Here is a 20,279-nt window from a genome sequence, read left to right as displayed (position 1 = left end):
TTTACCTGCACTTCTGTAATCTCGGGATTTTAAAAATGTTTTTCAGTCATGGCCTACTTTTTTGAGATTGAGCTTCAATTGAACAGTTTAGTTGTGTCTTGAATAAATGGTAATTTACTAAGCAAGCAAGGTAAGGATACATTCCAGATAGAGGATACTAGCTTGCACCACAGCACAGGCACATGATGTACTTGATCTACATGAAGATCTATATGGTTAGAACACTGGGTGATGATAGAGGAGAAAGACTAGAGATTAAAAATGCATTGAGACCAAATCATAACAGGCTCTGTCTGCTACACTAAAGAGCTTTAGCTTTGTCTTGTAGGAGGTGAGCAATCATTGACAGATTTTTTATAGAAAAGAGAGATGATTGTATTTTGATACAGAAAAACCAGTCTGGCGATGATGTGGGGAATGACTCAGAGGGAACTGAGGAGAATGAATTAAGGGCCAGCTGTAGTCATCAAAGTGTGAGACATAAGACGAACTAAAATAGTGATTAGGGGCCATTAAGAAGACATTTTAGGAAAAAAAAAGAAGACATATTAGGAATGGCAACTCAGAATCTGCTGACTAATTGGATGGAGGCTGGGGATAAGGTAAAGGGAGGGATTAAAGATGACTTCCAGGTTTCTGGATAAGTATTGGAACCTAATATAGGAAACATAAGACAGACAGCAAGCAGATTGGCTAGGGAAAATTGAGATAAGATTTTAGCATTGAGTTTGAGGTGACTGTGTTACATTATTTTATTATGTATTATATTACATCCCTAGTTTTGACCTCTTCTCTGTTCTCCAGACTCAGATATCCAGCTAACTCCAATTAGATGTCTGTTAGTGCATTTCAAACTTCACATTTCCAAAATTGAAAATTTAATTTTTCTAGTTGCTCAGGCTAAAAACCTTTGATTCATCCTTGACTTCTCTTTTTCTCCTACATCCAAACTAACAGCAAATTCTGTTGGTTTGCCTTGAAGAATGCAGAATCTAACCTCTTTACTACCTTCACTGCTACCACCCTGGTTCAAGTTACCATCATCTCTTGCCTGAATTATTGTTGTAGCCTCCCAGTCTATACCTCAGTTTTTACTCTTAACTTTTCAGCTTAAGTGATCCTCTTAAATTGAGTCGGATGTTGTCACCCTGCCCCCTGCTCATTGTCCTCACTACTCTATAGACACCCTGCCTTTTCCTAATCGGAAGAACATTCCAAGCAGGCTTCTACCTCAGTGCTTACTACAGACAATCCCTGACTTATCGTGGTTCAGTTTAACGATTTTTCAACTTTATGATGGTGTGAAAGCAATACACATTCAGTAGAAACCATACTTCAGATTTTGAGTTTCGACCTTTTCCCGGGCTAGTGATATGCAGCACATATTCCCTAGTGACGCTGGTCAACAGCAGCAAGCTGCAACTTCTGGTCAGCCACATGATCATGGGGGTAAACAACCAAACTGATACACTTAAACAACCATTCTATACCTATATGACCATTCTGTTTTTCACTTTCAGTACAGTGTTCAGTAAATTACATGAGATATTCAGCACTTAATAATTTATTTATAAAACAGGCTTTGTGTTAGATGATTTTTCCCAACTGTGGGCTAATGTAAGTATTCTGAGCGTGTCTAAGGTAGGCTACACTAAGCTATGACAGGATAGGTATATCATATGCAGTTTTGACTTAGGATATTTTCAACTTTTGATGGATTTATCAGAATGTAACCCCATTGTAAGTCAAGGAAGATCTGTAGTACTTCCCTCTGTCTGGAATATTCTCTAAGATTATGGTATGACTGTCACTTTATTTCTTGCTGTAATGTCACCTTATCAAAGAGACTGTTCTTTACCAACCTATATAAAATAACTCTTTCTGATTACCCTCTATACCTTTACTCTGCTTTTTTTTCCTTCACAGATGTATCATCTGCCATGTAATAGGTTCACTTCTAAACCCCTAGCACCTAATAAAGTACCTGACATATAGTAGAGACTCAGTACATATTGACTGATTGATTGAATGAATGAGTGAATGAAAAATTCCAACCAGCCAATTGGATACATGGATATGAATTATAAAAGAGATCTTAGCTGAGAAGTTGTGTGTGTGTGCAATTATTTTTTACTCATGTATTTATGTATTCATCATTCATTCAGTAAACATTTACTGATCCCTTTTACTTTGTATCAGGTATCCATCCATATGGTGGGAATACAAGATAAAAAAGCAGTATATTTACCTTTTTTAATAAGCTCATTGTCTTCTGGAGTATAAATGCATCGTGGTATGTGCTATTTATTAAATAACCAGCATTTGAAGCCATAAGATAACATGAGATCACTGAGGAATTTCAGGATTATCATTTCTATTTTAATTTTTTTCTCAGGATGTTGAGCGCTTTGAAGGTCCTGTTCCTTTTTGAATTCTCCCCACTCTTATCACCTTAACCTAGCATAGCGCTTAATGCTTTTAAATGAATAAACATCTATATAACTTACTAAAATTATAAAACTGATACTGATGGTATGAACAATGTACTATGTTGGAAAAGGAAAGAGGTGTTGGTAGAAAAATAATCTGATTTAAGGTCTGTTCAATTTTAGATGAGGACAGGACCTCCAAGTTGAAGTGTTCAATAAACATTTGTACCTACTAGGCTAGAGTTCAGAGAACTGGTCAAAGCAGTGGATAAAAATTTGAGACTTAAATACATATGATTGTTTAAAACAACAAACTTTTTTTTTAGACCAAAGGATGGGGAATACCTTGGGGAATATTCAAATCTTCAAAAACAAAAGGAATAAGCAGAAAAGGTAAAAAGAAAGCCAAAATAATACTGTAGGGCAAAAATTAAATAGTCAGTAGAGAATGCTAATAAAATATCTACAGTATTCCTACATTTCTTTATTTAACCAGCTTGTTCTAAGCAGCCCATTTTTCAAAAATATAATTTCACTTTCAATTTTCAATTAAACTTGGAATGTTTTGGATAATTTTATTTCCAAACAAAAACATTTACTATAGAGAAAAAAATGAAAAAAATTATTTTATTTTATCAGGGGTTGATATAGAAGCAGCTCGAAAGGAAGAAGAACGAATAATGCTTAGAGATGCAAGACAGTGGCTAAATAGTGGCCATATAAATGATGTCCGGCATGCAAAATCTGGAGGTACAGCACTTCATGTTGCAGCCGCTAAAGGCTATACAGAAGTTTTAAAGTAAGTATTGCTTCTCACAGTTGTTTTTCTGCTTTGATTTGTTTTCTTTATTTCACTTTTCCTTTTTTTAAGATACTTGCTAACATTATTTTGAAACAGCTTATGTAAGTTATTTAATGTCTGTTTACAGGGAGAAAGAGAAAACTACCTTGAATATTATTGCTTTATTTCTAAAGTTCTTTCTTTCACTCTCAAATTTTGAGTATTCAACTGTTCTTCCATTGCAGTTTTCCAATAAGTGAAATTTAAGTGTCAGACAACGATTATATGTTACCTTCTGGCCTAGTAAATTATTAGAGTCACTTTGAGATTCCCAGATAGGTTAGGTCTGGATACAGAGACTAAGAACAATGTTGTATATAAACATATTATCAAATTCTAAGAGCTTGATTCCTACTGATTGTTTATTTATATGTAATTTATCTGATTTTTTTTTTAGATTTTCACTATATGAACACTGGAATTCAGAGTGCTGTTAGCATAATATTAAATATTAAACCATAAGCAACTTAGACGATATAGGGTTATATACTGATCAACAAATATCTTTGGGACAAAGCTCCTTTATGTCACAATAAATTTGTGTTTTGGTTTTTACTTATGCAGTGCAAAGGTGTTGGCAACTATATGGAAAAAACAATTCAGTGCATAACTTTTGTTATATCTATGTGAAGGCTAATAAGACTGGCCCTCAGCAAAATCTACTGCACCCTCTATTGTTGCTTTTGTTCCACTTTGGTTTCTTATATCAATCCCTTCTCCTTATTCCCTCTCCTCAGTAAAAACAGTGAAGAAGTTTAAGTGGGTCAGTTATTCCAGGTTTCCTCCTATTTCAATCACTACTCACTTCAGTAATTTAAGCCTTCTCCTAGAATAGTACAGTTAACTTTTTTAAAAATTTATTTATTTTATTTATTTACTTTTGGCTGTGTTGGGTCTTTGTTGCTGCACGCGGGCTTTCTCTAGTTGCGGTGAGCGGGGGCTACTCTTCGTTGCAGTGTGCGGGCTTCTCACTGCAGTGGCTTCTCTTGTTGCGGAGCACTGGCTCTAGGCATGTGGGCTTCAGTAGTTGTGGCACGCAGGCTCTAGAGCACAGGCTCAGTAGTTGTGACGCACGGGCTTAGTTGCTCTGCAGCATGTGGGATCTTCCTAGACCAAGGCTCAAACCTGTGTCCCCTGCATTGGCAGGTGGATTCTTAACCACTGCGCCACCAGGGAAGCCCCTACAGTTAAGTTGTAATTAGTTTCCTTGTCCCATCTGTTTCTCTCTAATCCAAAACTTTGCAGACTTTCAAACCCCATTAGAGCGGGTCATGAAATGAACTTAGTGAGCTGTGAACAGCATTTAAAAAGAAAAAATGGAAAATATCAAAGAGTATCGCATATGGTAAAGGTATTTTGTTTCTTAAAATTCTTGTTTCTATAAACATATATATGAGTACTGGATTGCACTGTAAAATAGATTTCTAGACTGCTTCCAAGTGGTCTTTGTAATTCAGTTGTCCAGACTCTTAAAATCCTTCATTAAGATTCTCAGCAGGAATTGGGATGAATTTTAAACTCCTCAGCTTAGCACATAAGACCATTAGTCATCTGGCCATTGGTTCCTCTTTCAAGCTAAGCTGCTACCATTGCTCCTCAGGCATGCATGATTCCAGCTGTGTATATCTACTTGAAGTTCTTTCATGATGCCTTAATGCCTACTCTTGTTTCTATCTAGATACCTTCATTCACCATCTCTTCAACTTGGAAGCAAATTCCTTTCTATCCTTGACTCAGTTCAAGGCTCTTAAGCCCATGAAAAAAAAATGCTCAACTTCATTCATAAGTGCAGATAAAGCTACAGTGAATTATCATTTTTCATCTATCATATTGGCAAAGATCAAAATGTTTGGCACACTGTTGGCAAATTTGGGAAAAGGCACTCTCTTACATTATTGGTGAAAGTATAAATGACTATTGAGCAAATTTTATCAAAGTAACAGTTATTCTTTGGCTTAGCCGCACTACCTCTAGGAATTGTTATTTTTTAATTTATTAATTATTTATTTTATTTTTGGCTGCGTTGGGTCTTTGTTGCTGCGCGTGGGCTTTCTCTAGTTGCAGCGAGCAGGAGCTGCTCTTCCATGCGGTGCACGGGCTTCTCATTGCCATGGCTTTTCTTGTTGCAGAGCAGGGGCTCTAGAGCGCAAGCTTCAGTAGTTGTGGCTTAGTTGCTCTGCAACATGTGGGATCTTCCTGGACCAGGGCTCGAACCCATGTCCCCTGCATTGGCAGGCAGATTCTTAACCACTGCGCCACCAGGGAAATTCCTAGGAATTTTTTTTACAGATATTCTCACTCACATAGGAAATAAGGTATGTGCTAGCAGCATTGTTTATAATTGGAGTAGGAGAATGGTTGAATAGATCATGATACATCCTTTCACTAGAATACTCTATAGCGATTAAAACACTACTTATAGATATGGAAAGAGCGCCAGGATGTGTTAAGTTGTCAAGCCAAGAACAGAACTATGCCTCATTTGTGTCTATGTTTTAAAAATTTAAGTTGTATTTATTTATATATGCATAAAATCTCTCTGTAAGGATCTAATCAAAAGTAGTAGTATGGGTATCTCTGGGGCAGGGAAACTGGTTGGCTAAAGGTCAGCAGTGGGGAAGTGACTTTGCTATCTAGCCATTTATTCTTTTTTAGTTTTAAAACTTGTGAATATTTTACTTAGGAAAGAAAATATGAAATCAAAAATAAATAGAAGAGATCCATTTCAAATGTAACTGTCTCCCCACTTACCCCCTCCCCCGCAAACACACACAACCCCTTTCACTTGATTTTTATGCTTTTCAGCTCTGTACCCCTATTGCAGCTTCATCATAGAACCTGTCTGTGAGGGTTGATTGTTGTTTTATTTAACTTTTGTCCTCCATTAGAAGTTCCTTGAGCATAATAAATACTGTCTTATTTTTTTGAGTATCCTTGCATGGCCTGGCATATAGAGAGCTTTATGTTTGGGGGGCGGGGGGTGTGTGTCTACCTTTCTCTCCACACAGACTCTCAAGTACTTAGAATTTTGTATTGCTCAGGATATTTAACATTATTATAGTTCATATTTCCTATTGGGGGTATATTTTTATTAGCTTATATTCCAGTATTATTTCTGTCTCTATTAATAAAGTATCTGATAATATTTATATTAGTGGCCATATTTTTTTAACTTAAATCTTCTGACATATCTATTAGCGTGTTTTTTAGATCAGTGACTCTTAAATGTTGATCTGCAGGCAGGAGACAGGCAGTAATGTGAGATCATATGCAGGACTTATTAAAAGTACAGATTGACAGGGCCCATCTCCCAAGATACTGATTAATTCAATGGAACTGGGGTGGAGCTGGGGAATCTTTTTTGTTTGTTTTTTGTTTTTTTCAATAGCACGTTTTTCAGATGGTTCCGCTATGGAGCCATAATTAAAAACATCTGCTTTAGATATTGTTAGGAAATAGGGGATCAGTTCTTGAAACATAAATAAATGGTTATATATTAGCTATCACTACCACCTCCTGTAGGTAAAAAGAAGCCCTTCTCAAGGTCAACATCTTGGAAAGTAAGGTAAAGGTTAACCAGATTTGAGTTATAAAGTATTTAGTGTTCGCCTTTGTGTGTGGCGCTGTGCTGTGTGCAATTTATAGACCCATTCTTTGCTCTCTGTGAGCTTAATTTCTAAATAAAATAAAGGTCGATGTCAGTATACAGTTATAAGGGCATACTAACATTTATGCAACTCTTTTCATTGTATTAAAATGTATTCCTGTTTTCTAGCTTTGTTGATGATTAGAATATCTGCTTTCTACTGCTGCAGAAAAGTAGACTCGACCCCTCGGAATATTTGTTTTGCTTTGTTTTGTTTCTAACAGTCATTTTCCTATGAAAATTTCCAGTGGTAGATGATAAAGGTTTATGAAGGCTTTCACAAACCAGTTCCTTAACCGCAAGGCAACAATGACACTACAAATAACTTTGTTTGATGCCAGTATATTTTTAGAACACGTTCAGCTTGAGATGATATATCATATGGACACTTGAAGACATTCCCTAAAATAATTCAGTTTAACATACAAATTGATCCAATAGTTTTGAAAAATTATAGACTTTCCTGCAAAATTTTCACTTAGAAACATATTAACAAGAATTAATCAGTGTCATACCAAACCATAAGACTCATAGTCATTAGGAATTAATTAAAACTGAATTCATTATTATGGCAGTAACTCAAGATCCGCTATGCCAGTGTTTTCTGAGAATTCTTTTATCCTAGTTAATTTGTTGAGGGGAGGAGGGATTCTGAACTATGAAAAGAAATATATTGCAAATTTTTGTTAACTTGCATGGTATATAGCTGTTAATTATGTCCAGTCATTTCTAGATTTTAATGATGATCTAATTCACTGTAATTTGTTTAGACTTTTAATACAGGCAGGCTATGATGTTAATATTAAAGATTATGATGGCTGGACACCTCTTCATGCTGCAGCTCATTGGGGTAAAGAAGAAGCATGTCGAATTTTAGTGGACAGTCTGTGTGATATGGAGATGGTCAACAAAGTGGTAGGCCTTTCAAATGTACTTTAAATATTTTAACTTCTAGAAATATAGTTTTAGTCTAAAAAATGTTATGAGAATATAAATTATTTAATTCTATTAAGTTTTATTAACTGTACAAAACATTCTGTGAATCATTTATTCATTTTTATTATTAAGTCTTTTCCAGCTACTTGTGAGGTGATTTGGCCTTGTTCGACAAAGAAGTATTACTCTTTCTGTAATAGTATTACCATACGTGTCGAGTAGATTTGGGCACTTCCATTGATATTATATTCTTAGAAATTCATAAATTAAGAAAATTTTGCAAACATTTAAGGTAGAATATATTCTGAACAATGAACTTTCTGGCATTCTGGAAACTTGTACCAGTAGGGTTATTATAAGGACTAAGCTGGCAGCAGGAAAAATCCTTACTATTTTTGGTCAACAGCTCTTTGAAATTTTCTTTTCCACTATGAGTAAAAATAGATTGACAGATGTTCATCTGGACTACTTTTTGAAACTAAGTCATACCTGTGGCTGGCTGAACCTTTAAGTAGTTTAGAAATACAGATGCTTATTTTATTATTCTACTACGAATTTAATTAATTTTTATGGCGGTAAAGTAGAAATAAGATCTCAAAAAGGTTAAACTTGGAGTTACCACATGACCCAGTAATTCCACTCATAGCTATATACCCAAGAAAATTAAAACAGATGTCCACACAAAAACTTACACACAAATGTTCATAGCAGTATTATTCATTGTGTACCAGAAAGCAAAAGCAGATGTCCATCATCTGGTGAAGAGATTAGCAAAAGGTGGTATATCATGCAATGGAATATTATTCAGCAATAAAAAAGAATGAAGTAGATACATGCAATATGGATGAACCTTGAAAACAGTTTGCAAAGTGAAAGAAGCCAGTCACAAAGGACCATATATTGTATGATTCCATTTATATGAAATGTCTGGAATAGGCAAGTCTGTAGTAACAGAAAGTAGGTTAGTGGTTGCCTCAGACAGGGGGAGGGGGAGTAGGGAGGGGATTGCTAATGGGTATGTCATTTCTTTTTGGGGTGATGAAAATGTTCTAAAATTGATTGTGGTGATGGTTGTAAAACTCTGTGAATATACTAAAACCATCGAATTGCATACTTTAAAATGGGTGACTTGTATGTGAATTGTAGATCAATAAAGCTGTTACCAAAAAAGTAAGGGGAGGTATATCAGCTGCTTATCTCTCACATGGATTTCTCATACATCTCCTTCAAGTCATATGTACCATGTTTTATACCTACCATAAAAAATGTTATCTAACTTCTTTCTGTATAATCATACAGAATCACCGAAGGCATTTTATAATTTATTGATTTTTTTATTATCACCAACCCTCTTGTTTCCTGCATAGGGCCAGACAGCCTTTGATGTAGCAGATGAAGACATTTTAGGATATTTAGAAGAGTTGCAAAAGAAACAAAATCTGGTATGTTTGATGACTGTCTAAAAATTTTCTCTATTAGTGAATAGAATTGAATTTTAGACAGCTGAAAAAGTATTCTTGTGATGTTTTGTACTGTTTGGTTTTAAGTTATTCCTAGCGATCAAATTAAATGACAGTGAATGAGAATAAAGGAGTAGTGGTGGTGTTTTTTTAGCCTTTTGTGTTGCTTATCCCCATTTCTCTAGCATCCCTTTACCAAAGTGAATACGTCTACAATGTATATGTTCTCTATAATAGTATCTTTTTGTAATTTCATAAGAAAGTTTGCTTAGAGGGTGGAGACTATAAAATCTCAGATTTCTAAAATAGCATATGCTAGATAAGCAAGGAGTTAACAAAACTAGGAAGCAGATGTTTAAGTAAAATATTATCAGACATCCTAAATGGTTAATGGTCCCTGGTTTTTCAGTAAACTAAAGTTGGAGGGATCTTAAAAAAAAAAATCCAACTTAGTCCTTTGTGGTTGTTGTTTTTTTGGCTGCACCGCACAGCAGATCTTAGTTCCCCAACCAGGGATCGAACCTATGTCCCCTGCAGGGGATGCGCAGAGTCTTAACCACTGGACTGCCAGGGAAGTCCCCTCTGTGGAGCTTTTAAACTGTCTAGTTCTTTTTATTCTTTATCCAAGCCCTTTTCTTTTTAGGTAAAACTTAAATCTTTTGTTTTGTCTGTTTTGTTTTCATTTAGTGTTTGGGAAGCTACTTTGTTATTATTTTAAATTCTGTATTTTGCTCATTAATGTTATTTTAATAGTATTGTTATTTTCCTTTGCATAACTTTTATAAAGCTCCATAGTGAAAAACGGGAGAAGAAATCTCCACTGATTGAATCAACCGCCAATATGGACAATAATCAGTCACAGAAAACCTTTAAAAAGTAAGTAAAATATTAAAGTAGATTTTGTTATTGTTTTAAATGAGTTGGCATGATAGCCACAAGTATGATTATTAGATTTTGTGGTTCTGGGAAAAATTAATGTATTCATTATGTATTTTCACCTTTTGTGTTTATAATTATTTCAAGGCTTTTTTCCTTTCACAGCAAAGAGACATTGATTATTGAGCCTGAGAAAAATGCATCCCGTATTGAATCTCTGGAACAAGAAAAGGTTGATGATGAAGAAGAAGGAAAAAAAGATGAATCTAGTTGCTCTAGTGAAGAAGATGAGGAAGATGACTCAGAATCAGAAGCTGAAACAGGTAAAATTTGAAGGATAAAGGGATTTTCAGTGAATTTTGATGAAGTGTATAGTAAGATGAGGTCAGGCTTTAATTTTGAAACTTTTCAGACTGACATGCTACTTGTTAGGATACCTCCCAAGCCAGTACGTAAATTGCCTTTCAGGGAGTGTTAGAAATTTAAGTATAGCTGTGATTTTATTGTTCTCTGCTTACCTGGAGGCAGGTAATTGATCACCTCTGCATTTTACTGACCTATATTTTTAGGTTTGAAGAAGGTGAAGAGGCTTCTAAGATTCCCTTTGGATGGTGCAGATAGGGTTAGATGGGTTCCCAGCAGCTCAAGAACGCTCCTGCTGCTTTCTGAGACCTGAAAGTACAGGAAGCTGGCTCCAACAGCATCCCAAATATTTCCTCAGTAATACTAAAGTTTTAGAAAGTTGGGGCAGAGTCAAGATTTTTTCCTGTAGAGGTGTGGGGAAATTTACTTTGTTTTGAGAAATTTTAAAGATGCAGAAAAATATAATAAACATTCATATTCCAACTACCAAAACTTAACAGCTGTTGACATTTAGCTATATTTGCTTATAATTTTTCTTTTAATAAAATTAAAACATTACCATTGTCTTCTTTAACCATCAGCCCTAATCTACTTCTCTTTCCTTTCTTTCCCAAATCACTATCGTGAGTTTTTTTCTGAATCTTCTAGTCCATTTTTATACTCTTATCTTACATTCAGAAGTAATATATAGTAATTATAAGGTTGTTTTGTGTTTTTATTATTCCCTAGGAGTTGTTATGCAACTTGCATTTTTTACTTGAAAGTTGTATTTTTTAGGTTTGTTTGTATCTATATGTGTCTTTATGTATGTAACTTATCCTTTTAGTTGCTGCATAGTATTCATTAAATACATTAATTTCCCTTTTGATAAAAATTTACCTTATTCCCAGTGTTTTGTTGTAAATAATACTGCAGCAATCATTTTATAATTGCCTCCCTGTGTATATGTGCAAGAGGTTCTCTAATAGATACACTTAAACATTGGATTATTGAATCATATTTTCACTTTTCATAGATGCTGCCAAATTGCTTTACTCTAACAATTTACATTCTTTCCCTTTTTATTATCAAGGATATGTTTTCTGCTTTTTTTTCCCTCTGGCTCACATGTTTTTATAGATTTTTGTTTACTGAATTGCTTTTATTCTGTATCGGCTAATCAGTCAAACTTCTGAAGAGGGACTTCCCTGGTGGTCCAGTGGTTGGGACTTAGCCTTCCACTGCAGGGGGTGCGGGTTCAATCCATGGTCGGGGAGCTAGGATCCCACATGCCTCGCAGCCAAAAAAAACCCAAAACATAAAACAGAAGCAATATTGTAACAAATTCAATGAAGACTTTAAAAATGGTCCACATCAAAAAAATCTTAAGGAAAACAAAACCAAAAAAAAACCTTCTGAAGAGTATGAGATTCCAGGATTGCTATCTTTGAGTTGTATAACCTGGCATTTTGGCATTTTAACGTATTTATCAGAAAAGGTATTTCATTTTCATTAAGGTTTTTATCAATGAAAAACTGTTATCATTATCAGGACCAGTTTGGTGATCATTCGTAAACACAAATGGAGCCCTAGAATTTCTTGGACTCCCCATATTTCCTCTAGACACAACAGCAACAGTTTTGAATCAGTTTTTTTTACTCACTCAATAAAATATTTTCTCTAAGAAAATATGAGAAGCTAAAGTTTACTAAATAAACATGTCAAGGAACATACTGATAATTCTATTTCCCATTAAAAACAAGATATTGCTAAATGGGCATAGGCTAGCTTTGTTGCCAGGTGATGTGTTATGGATTTCTTTATTTTCTTGAAGCTTACTAATCCTACAAGTAAATTATTTTTTTGGAAATACACAAAGAGTTTTTGAGATTTATAAATGGCTAGATTCTAGTCACCTAGGGATTTAATTTTTTATTTATTGCTGTGACATTGCTGATCAGGTGAGTCTACATATCTTTTGCCTTGACGCAGTAATATAGGTAAAATTGGCAGTAGAACAACAGGTGGTCATTGAATATTGCAATTTATTTGTATAACATGCTAATTAAAATATTTCTAATTATAAAAACAAATTATATGAGAATCAGCATGTACAGTGTTCAAGAACATGGACTGATTCATGCATGTAACTATAGATGTGGATAAGTTATTTAATCCCTGATTTCTCTGTAAAATCAGGGTAATAATATCTGCTTTACATGGATACTATATAACAATCAGTTGCTTTGTAATAAATGTTAATTTTCATGTAATAATTGTATAAAATTAAAGTCTACTAATTTAAATAAGATTAATGTACATGCTTACCTAATAACACTTCAGTTAAATTTGTTCAGTTCATTTGAAAGATGAAATGATATCATTGAAATTTAAATTGACTCAGATACTTTTGCAAGTATTTAAAGTTATTTTTATGTAGTTAATCTCCTCTCTGTGAGACATGCCTTGGCCCCCAGTCTCTAGTAAAATATATCATTACAAATTAAACTATATGCACATGTGCACACGAAAGCCAGGACCAGCACCCAGGTCTCCTAGCTCATGTAGTAGAATTCAAAAACTGGAAGTCCAGATATCTCACAGAGATTCCTGAGATTTTTCTACCTAATTTTTTCTTAATTGGTCCCTTCTATACAGTTCACTGTTCAGTATTAGGCACCAGGGAGCTATTTAAAACAAAAAAAGACCAGATTTAGGCCAGTCTTGCCACTAACTAGCAAGTCTCCTGACCTTTGGTTGAAATTTCCTTGCTTGTAGAATGAGAAGTATTGAACTAGGCTATCTGGATAGTTCTTTAAACTCTTCTATAAGTATGAATAGAAGTAATTACCATCAAATTGTATTATATTAATTCCCGATTTGGAGTTTAAGCATACCAATCTCTCTCGTCTCAGTGAGCTAACTTTAAATGTTCCTCTGAAGTATTGTACTTGATAATTTTGTTCTTCCTGTTGCTAGTAGCTAGTTGTGCCAGGAAAATTTAACTCTATCTCAAGAATTAATCCATGTAAATGCTGTGTGTTTCCTTCTCTCTCACTCTTTTAATATCAACAAGGCTTTATCATACTTTATTTGGCAAGCTTGAGAAAGCAGCCATTTCCCTGTAGAGGTATAGCTTGATCTGACAATTTCTAAACTGTTTCTTTTTTCTTTTTGTAAGGTTATTTCCTTGGGAAACTGTTTTATGTTAAATAACTATTTTGCTGAATTTTCTTTCATAAAATATTTTCCAAACCATTTTTTAATCAGTTTCTTATAAATCAGATTGAAAATAGGAACTCAACCAAAAGTTTAACTTCCTTCCAAATGATTTATAAATTTTTCAGAGGTAGTTGAAGGAATGAGAATAGGGAAGCATAGTTTTGCTTTTAGGTTTGTTTTTTTTTTTTCTCTAGGACATGAAGTTTTTATTCTTCATTGAAATCAAATGGATAGAAAGGGCTTCAGTAACACTGATAATGTTTACTTAAGTTAGATGGTGGACACCTGAGGTTTGTTTCATTATTATTCTTAAACCAAACATAAATGTTTGCATACGTGCATATACATTCTTTGATGTATAGATTTCAATAATATAGAAAGTTTTTAAACCTAGAGAAAATAGGGGGAAAAGGAGAAAATAAAATGAAAAAACACATGTTGAGCTTTGGTTTATTATTTATTTCTCCTACTAGACTGTAAGCTTTATGCAGTTAAGATATTTTGTCTTTTCATTGACTGATATATATCCCCAGTGCCTAGGACAGTACTTGAGGTATCAGACACTTAATAAATATTCGTTGAATTACTCTCTCCGGTTGGATGGATTGTTTTCCAGGAGGATGGTCTAATTAGAGTGTACATGATTTGTACTTAACTGTGCTGAATAGGCTTAGCTTCTGTTGAATGAAAAGAGGGATTTAACAATGAGAAAAAAGTTTATTAAACTGAGTTTTGCTCATTCAGTTTATTTGAAAAGCTGTGGTTAGGGTGATTTTTAAATATGCCAGTTTGGCCTTGTCCTTTGATATAGTTTAAGATTATGCTTTTCACCCTATTAACATCTTACAGATGTTTTCTTAGTCACAAATAGGACTGAATGAATCATTGCAAATTCAGAATTATTAGTGGGAAGTTTGTATTTGCCCTAAAGATAAGGATTTGTTAATGTTGTCTGCTTAATCATAATGGTAATTTATGGTGGAAGATTCTTTGCAAAACTGACCTAAAGAAGGGAGAGAGGTAGTATAATGAAAATGAGTATCTCATAGGGCTTTAAAAGCAGTATACTTCTTCACAAAAGTATAGAAAGATACCTGTCCTATCCCATTTTGAAACTAAAAGAATATTTTAAAACTGGATAAAATGACTTTTGACCATTTGAAAAGTGAACTTTTCTAGCCCGTTTATAAATTACAGTTAATTTAAAGGTTTAAATTTACATGTGACTTTTGCTAAAGGCCAGTTTGATTTATGTGTTCAAATACAGTCTTTGAATTTTTGCTCGCATCATATTTTTTTCTAATATTTCAAAAATCTTTTTCTAAGTGATCAATTACTAGTTGGAAATTGTCTTGATACATTGTGAGAAGAGATTTAACCTAATTTAGCTGATATTGTGCCCATTTAACTTTATACTTTTTAGGGGTGAGAAGGAATGCTCTTTGTGACATTTAAGCATACTGTTTGACAGGAATATAAGTCATTATCGACAAAGAGCACTTTTAGATTTCCTAGAATAAAGAAGAGCTATAAGTTTTAGATAAGCAATGTAGGTTGTTTGTTCATTGGAAAACTGCATAGCTCTTGCATTTTTTGAAGTTAGGTTGTATTCATGTATTCAAGTTTTAAATATTAATTTAAAACTTAAAAAATTTTTCCATAGTGTTAAAAGTACACAAGTCAGATAGTCAGATTTTATTTGTGCTTTTTATTCTTAAAAGTCTGGTTGTGTGTCGTGTTCTTATTTAAGTCTCATACCTATTGAGACATTTCTAGAAACTCCTTGAAAATGTCCCTTGTTAAAAGGGATAATAGTGGGAAAAGACTGAAGTAACAAAACCTTAAGCAAAAATACAGTATAAAATGCTATTTTCAATACCATTGAAACTGAATTCATCTAGAATCATGACTCTTAGTGTTCTTTTTTTTCTTTTCCTTTCCCTAAAGATAAGACAAAATCCATGGCTTCTGTAACTAATGCCAATACTTCTAGTACACAAGCAGCTCCTGTAGCTGTTACAACACCTACTGTGTCATCCGGTCAGGCAACACCTACATCACCTATTAAAAAGGTAAGCCAAAATTGTGTTTGTTAAAAATAAATGTATTCTGTGTAAGTACCGTTTGAGCTAAAGCATTAAGACAGTTCTAAGTTTATTTAAGGTTTTAGAATAAGAATATATTTTTCTTTATTTCCTCTGAATCTATTATATTCTTTTTTACAGGTACTTTTTGCAGTTGATATCACAGTTGATCATTAACAAAAATATCGGGTTGGCCAAAAAGTTTGTTCGGTTTTAAGTAAATTAAGAGACGTTTTTCATTTTCACCAAGAACTTTATTGAGCAACATATTCATTAACCAAATGAACTTTTTGGCCAGCCCAATAAATAGGAGAAAGATAAAATTTTTCATATGAAAAACTACTGATCATGGTAGTTTTTTATTTCCATTGAACTTTTGAGAAGCATAGGGTTTGTATCCTTTATTTCTGTTGAGTAACGGTGCATTTTGGTAATTTCACATGTGTATAAGTTAAACACGAAAAGTACTGCCACAAGTTACTGAGAGAACTGGAATCTAGATTTTCTAATTCATTTACAAAGCACCAGGTATGTCAGAACAAACCAGAGGTCAACTGCTGACCCCACCTCTTGTTAGTTGCTGTGACCTTGAGCAAGTGACTATCTTCCTTATCTGTTCCCCCTAAAAAGGACAAAACAAAAATAATAACAAAGAGAAAATAAGTTAACATTGTTAAGCGGTAATTGAGAGAGCTTGGCTAGTGACTGAGTGCTCCCAAAATGTTGGTTTCATTTCTTCCTCTTCCTTATTCTGTTCTCCATTTATTCTTCATCCTTACTTTCTTGTTGATCTGTTAAAGACTTTTCTTCTCCCTGCTGTTTCAGAACCTATACTTCTTTTAACTGTAATTAAAGATTAAGGGTTTTCTGTGGGGTCTTGTTTTTTTTTTAATCTACTGGTCTCTTTTTAAAGGCTTCCCTCCACCAGCCTTTACCTAACTTTTACGAGCAAACTCATTTCCCTCTCTGTGTAACACACACATGCATGCACGCACGCACACGCACACACGTAGACATTCACACTCACACGTGCTTTTTTTTTTTTTTTCTGGAACCATTTAAGAATTGACCGCTCTCACTGTAACACTTTATTCCTAAGTACTTGAGTATATATCTCTTAAGTACAAAGGCATTATCCTTCATGCCCTCACTGAAATCATCATACTTAGAAAATTTAACATTGATATAATACCATTATTTATGTTCACTAATATACAGACCATACTCAAAATTTTCCCAGTTGTCCTCCTAGTAACATCTTTCTAGCTGTTTGATTTTTCAAATTAAGGGTCCATTCAGGGATTAGACATTGTGTTTACTTATTAAGTCTCTGCCTTTGGACTTCTTTTTTTTTGCTTCTCTGACGTTATTTGGTTTGCATGGGTTTGAGGACTGATTTTAAATCCCCACAGTGCTTCTATCATATTGTCAGTTTTGCTAATCTTTGGATTTGGCTCCAAGTTGTCAAAATTTGAACCTTTTAAAATCATAAACTAGAGAATTCTTTAAAAATCCATACTGTTATTAATAATCCTCCTCTAAAACTCTTCCAAAGGAAAGCAGTAGTATGAATTCTTAGTGGTAGAAATGTATGAATTTCACTGGTATAGTTTGAATATCAGAAGACTCTGTGACTGAATTATCTTATTACCTTCTGTATTCTAGAACTGAGGGTTTCTTGAATTCAATTAGAACCCATCTTCAAATGGTCATAATTTCATATGCTTTAAAATGAAATTCTCCAGAAGCAGTCTGTCTGCAGTATTTTCAAGATAGTTATCATGCCATAACTGGTGTCACCATGAGCTGCTTTAACTAAAGCTTTATTAATTCTAGAACCCCTTTATACCTCTTCAGTGAATACTAAACTTTAGCTCTTTTGATTATCTGTTAGAACTGTAGATTTATCAAGTTCCCAAAAGCCCCATCCCCCCTGGAATAGCTGGCCAAGAAACCAGCTGTCAGTCTTTTGAGTATTTAACTAAGCAATCTCTTTCCTACTGTAGTCAAATAATTACAATAGGGTTCTTATGATGAATTATATTTTTCTCAAGCATAACCCTAGATTTATGGCAGTTTACTTCTCAGTTTATGCCAACTCCCCTCACTGAAAGCAAATACTTAATAGCTCTGTTAGATTAGTGGGACAGTAATTTCTTTGCTATAAAAGTTCTTATTCAGAATTACTTCTGATTCTGTAATTAAATTGATCTAATGACAACTGTTTCTCTAATATGCATATTTAGAAACTCCATTTTATTCTCCATTTAAAGCATCATAACTTGCTTTAAAGATTACGTTGTTTCAGTCTTTGTTCTTAAAGTTTTATGGGCAAATTTTATTCAAAGTAATAAAGTCATGGTGGACAAAAAAATGAAGTATTTTTAGATTTTATCAGTATTCTATGACTTTTAAAGCCTGTTACCATGTTCAGTGATACTGTATTTACTTTAATTTAGCATTTTAGTGGGTTTTTTCCATTTGTTTCAAGATTTTCCTTGTAACTTAGAGACCTAACAGAAACTTCCTTGGGTGAATTCTTAATTTGTAAATGCATTGTAAAAGATTTTGTAATTAATTAGGAGTTCTGTCTATTTTTAAGTTGCCACTTACTACTCTGCTTCTATTATCTAGACAAGTTATCTTAAGTTCTCTAGCTTCCTCCACCAGTACATAAACTATGTATATAAATACATACACACACACACACACACACACACACACACACACACACACACACGAACATTCATGGCAAGGAATAGATCACGAAACTGGAAGCTCTGAAACAGTATTAAATATCACTTACATTCTGTAATAACTCATGATAACTACAGAGAAACATAGGTATATTCACTTTAAATGATCTTCTCTTAAGTTGTTAACTTGTCAGCTAAAATTATAGAACATTTCTGTAGCAGTGAGATCAGGCCTATGATTTATGGATATATTATCTATAAAACCATTAGTTTGATCTTATGATTTATTTTAACTAAAAATAGTAAGTTTATCGCATTATTTAACTTACAATAAGTTAAATAATATACATTTTATATTAAATTTTTATCTAACAATAAGTTTATTGTTAAAGTTTCAACTAACAATAAGTTTAACTAACAATGTTTATATATAACTCTCTAGTCAAAATAAATATTGTTGGGATCTCTGAAAAAGATTACCTACTCTGCTGTATACACATACATTCCAATAAGCATAAACTATATTTTCTTTGCTAGATGGTAAAAATTCAGAGTTTTCTTGGAATTACATGTTCTTGCTAATTGAACCTACATCATAATAAAATTTAGTAAAAGACTACTGTGTGCTGTGGGTCTATGAAGTATACCAATAAAAGTATATAATTGTAGAATGATGGTTTTTAAATGGAAGAAATCATTTTTGATTTGAGGTCATGGAGTTAGAACATTTGAGATAGATCTTGAAGAATGAGGTAGTATTTCAACTAACAGAGAGGAGAGTTTGTACAGTCTGTTGAAAAAGAGAGAAGAGAAACAGTGTGATCAAAAGTAGGGTTAATGTGGAGTGTTGCAGGAAAAATGAGTTGTCTAGTTTGATTGATTTATAGGATAAATATACGAAGTAAAGCAGGAAAAGTAGAGCCAAACTGGAATGTTTTCATTACTATGGTAACATTTTCATAATTTGATAGATAGTAGAGGATCATAGATGTTTGAAGAAGGCCATGAGAAAATTTTAGAATGTTATTCTGACAGCAATGTACAGGTGTATTTGAAGGTGAGAGACTGACTGAGAGAAGGTTTATTAGAAAGTCACTGAAGTTGCCTAGCATGATAAGAATATAAACCAGAGAAGTGGCAGTGGACTTATAAAGGAGAGGAGGAGATTTAGAGACTTGGCGCTTAATTTGTAGATGGAGGAAGATGACAGAGAAGAAGTCTAACATGACTACGAAGTTTCAAATTTAGGGAGTTGGGACTTCCCCGGCGTCCAGTGGTTGGGACTTCCCCGGCGTCCAGTGGTTAAGACTTCGTGCTTTCAGCACAGGGGGCATAGGTTTGATCCCTGGTCAGGGAACTAAGATCCCATATCCCACATGCCACACAATGCGGCCAAAAAAAAAAAAAAAGAAATTTAGGGGATTGAAGAGATTTTTGGTGCCAGTAACAGAAATAGGGAACTGAGGAAGAGTTCGTTTGGAAATAAAGGTGTTTGACTTTAAACATGTTGAGTTTCAGGTTCTAATTTTAGTTACATATAGTCCATTCTGCAGGTAAATAGAAATTCAGGACTAGGAATTTAGGAATCAGATTGAGCTGGAGAATAACAAATTTGAGAATAAGCTGAATACAATTAATATTTAGCCTGAGGATATAAGAAGACCCTACTCCCAACATTCAGAAGAAAGTATAAAGAGAAGATAGGAGGTACAAGAACAGACTCTTGGAGTGCTTATGTTACAGGGCT

At 33.9% G+C, this 20,279-nt stretch overlaps 1 protein-coding gene across 9 annotated transcripts in view; it reads left to right on the top strand.

Moving 5' to 3' along the window:
- PPP1R12A (protein phosphatase 1 regulatory subunit 12A) overlaps positions 1-20,279 on the top strand; it is a 148,685-nt gene that overhangs the window by 84,200 nt on the left and 44,206 nt on the right. For all 9 annotated transcript variants that reach the window (XM_059936580.1, XM_059936573.1, XM_059936575.1 and 6 more), the window contains exons 4-9: positions 3,069-3,228; positions 7,687-7,831; positions 9,220-9,294; positions 10,100-10,188; positions 10,354-10,511; positions 15,700-15,824. In XM_059936580.1, coding sequence (XP_059792563.1) covers positions 3,069-3,228; positions 7,687-7,831; positions 9,220-9,294; positions 10,100-10,188; positions 10,354-10,511; positions 15,700-15,824 — 752 coding nt within the window. The remainder of the gene's footprint in view (positions 1-3,068; positions 3,229-7,686; positions 7,832-9,219; positions 9,295-10,099; positions 10,189-10,353; positions 10,512-15,699; positions 15,825-20,279) is intronic.

Source organism: Balaenoptera ricei, chromosome 10 (genome assembly GCF_028023285.1).
Source record: "Balaenoptera ricei isolate mBalRic1 chromosome 10, mBalRic1.hap2, whole genome shotgun sequence".
NCBI classification, from domain to species: Eukaryota; Metazoa; Chordata; class Mammalia; order Artiodactyla; family Balaenopteridae; genus Balaenoptera; species Balaenoptera ricei.
This window is presented reverse-complemented; position numbering and strand designations above follow the sequence as displayed.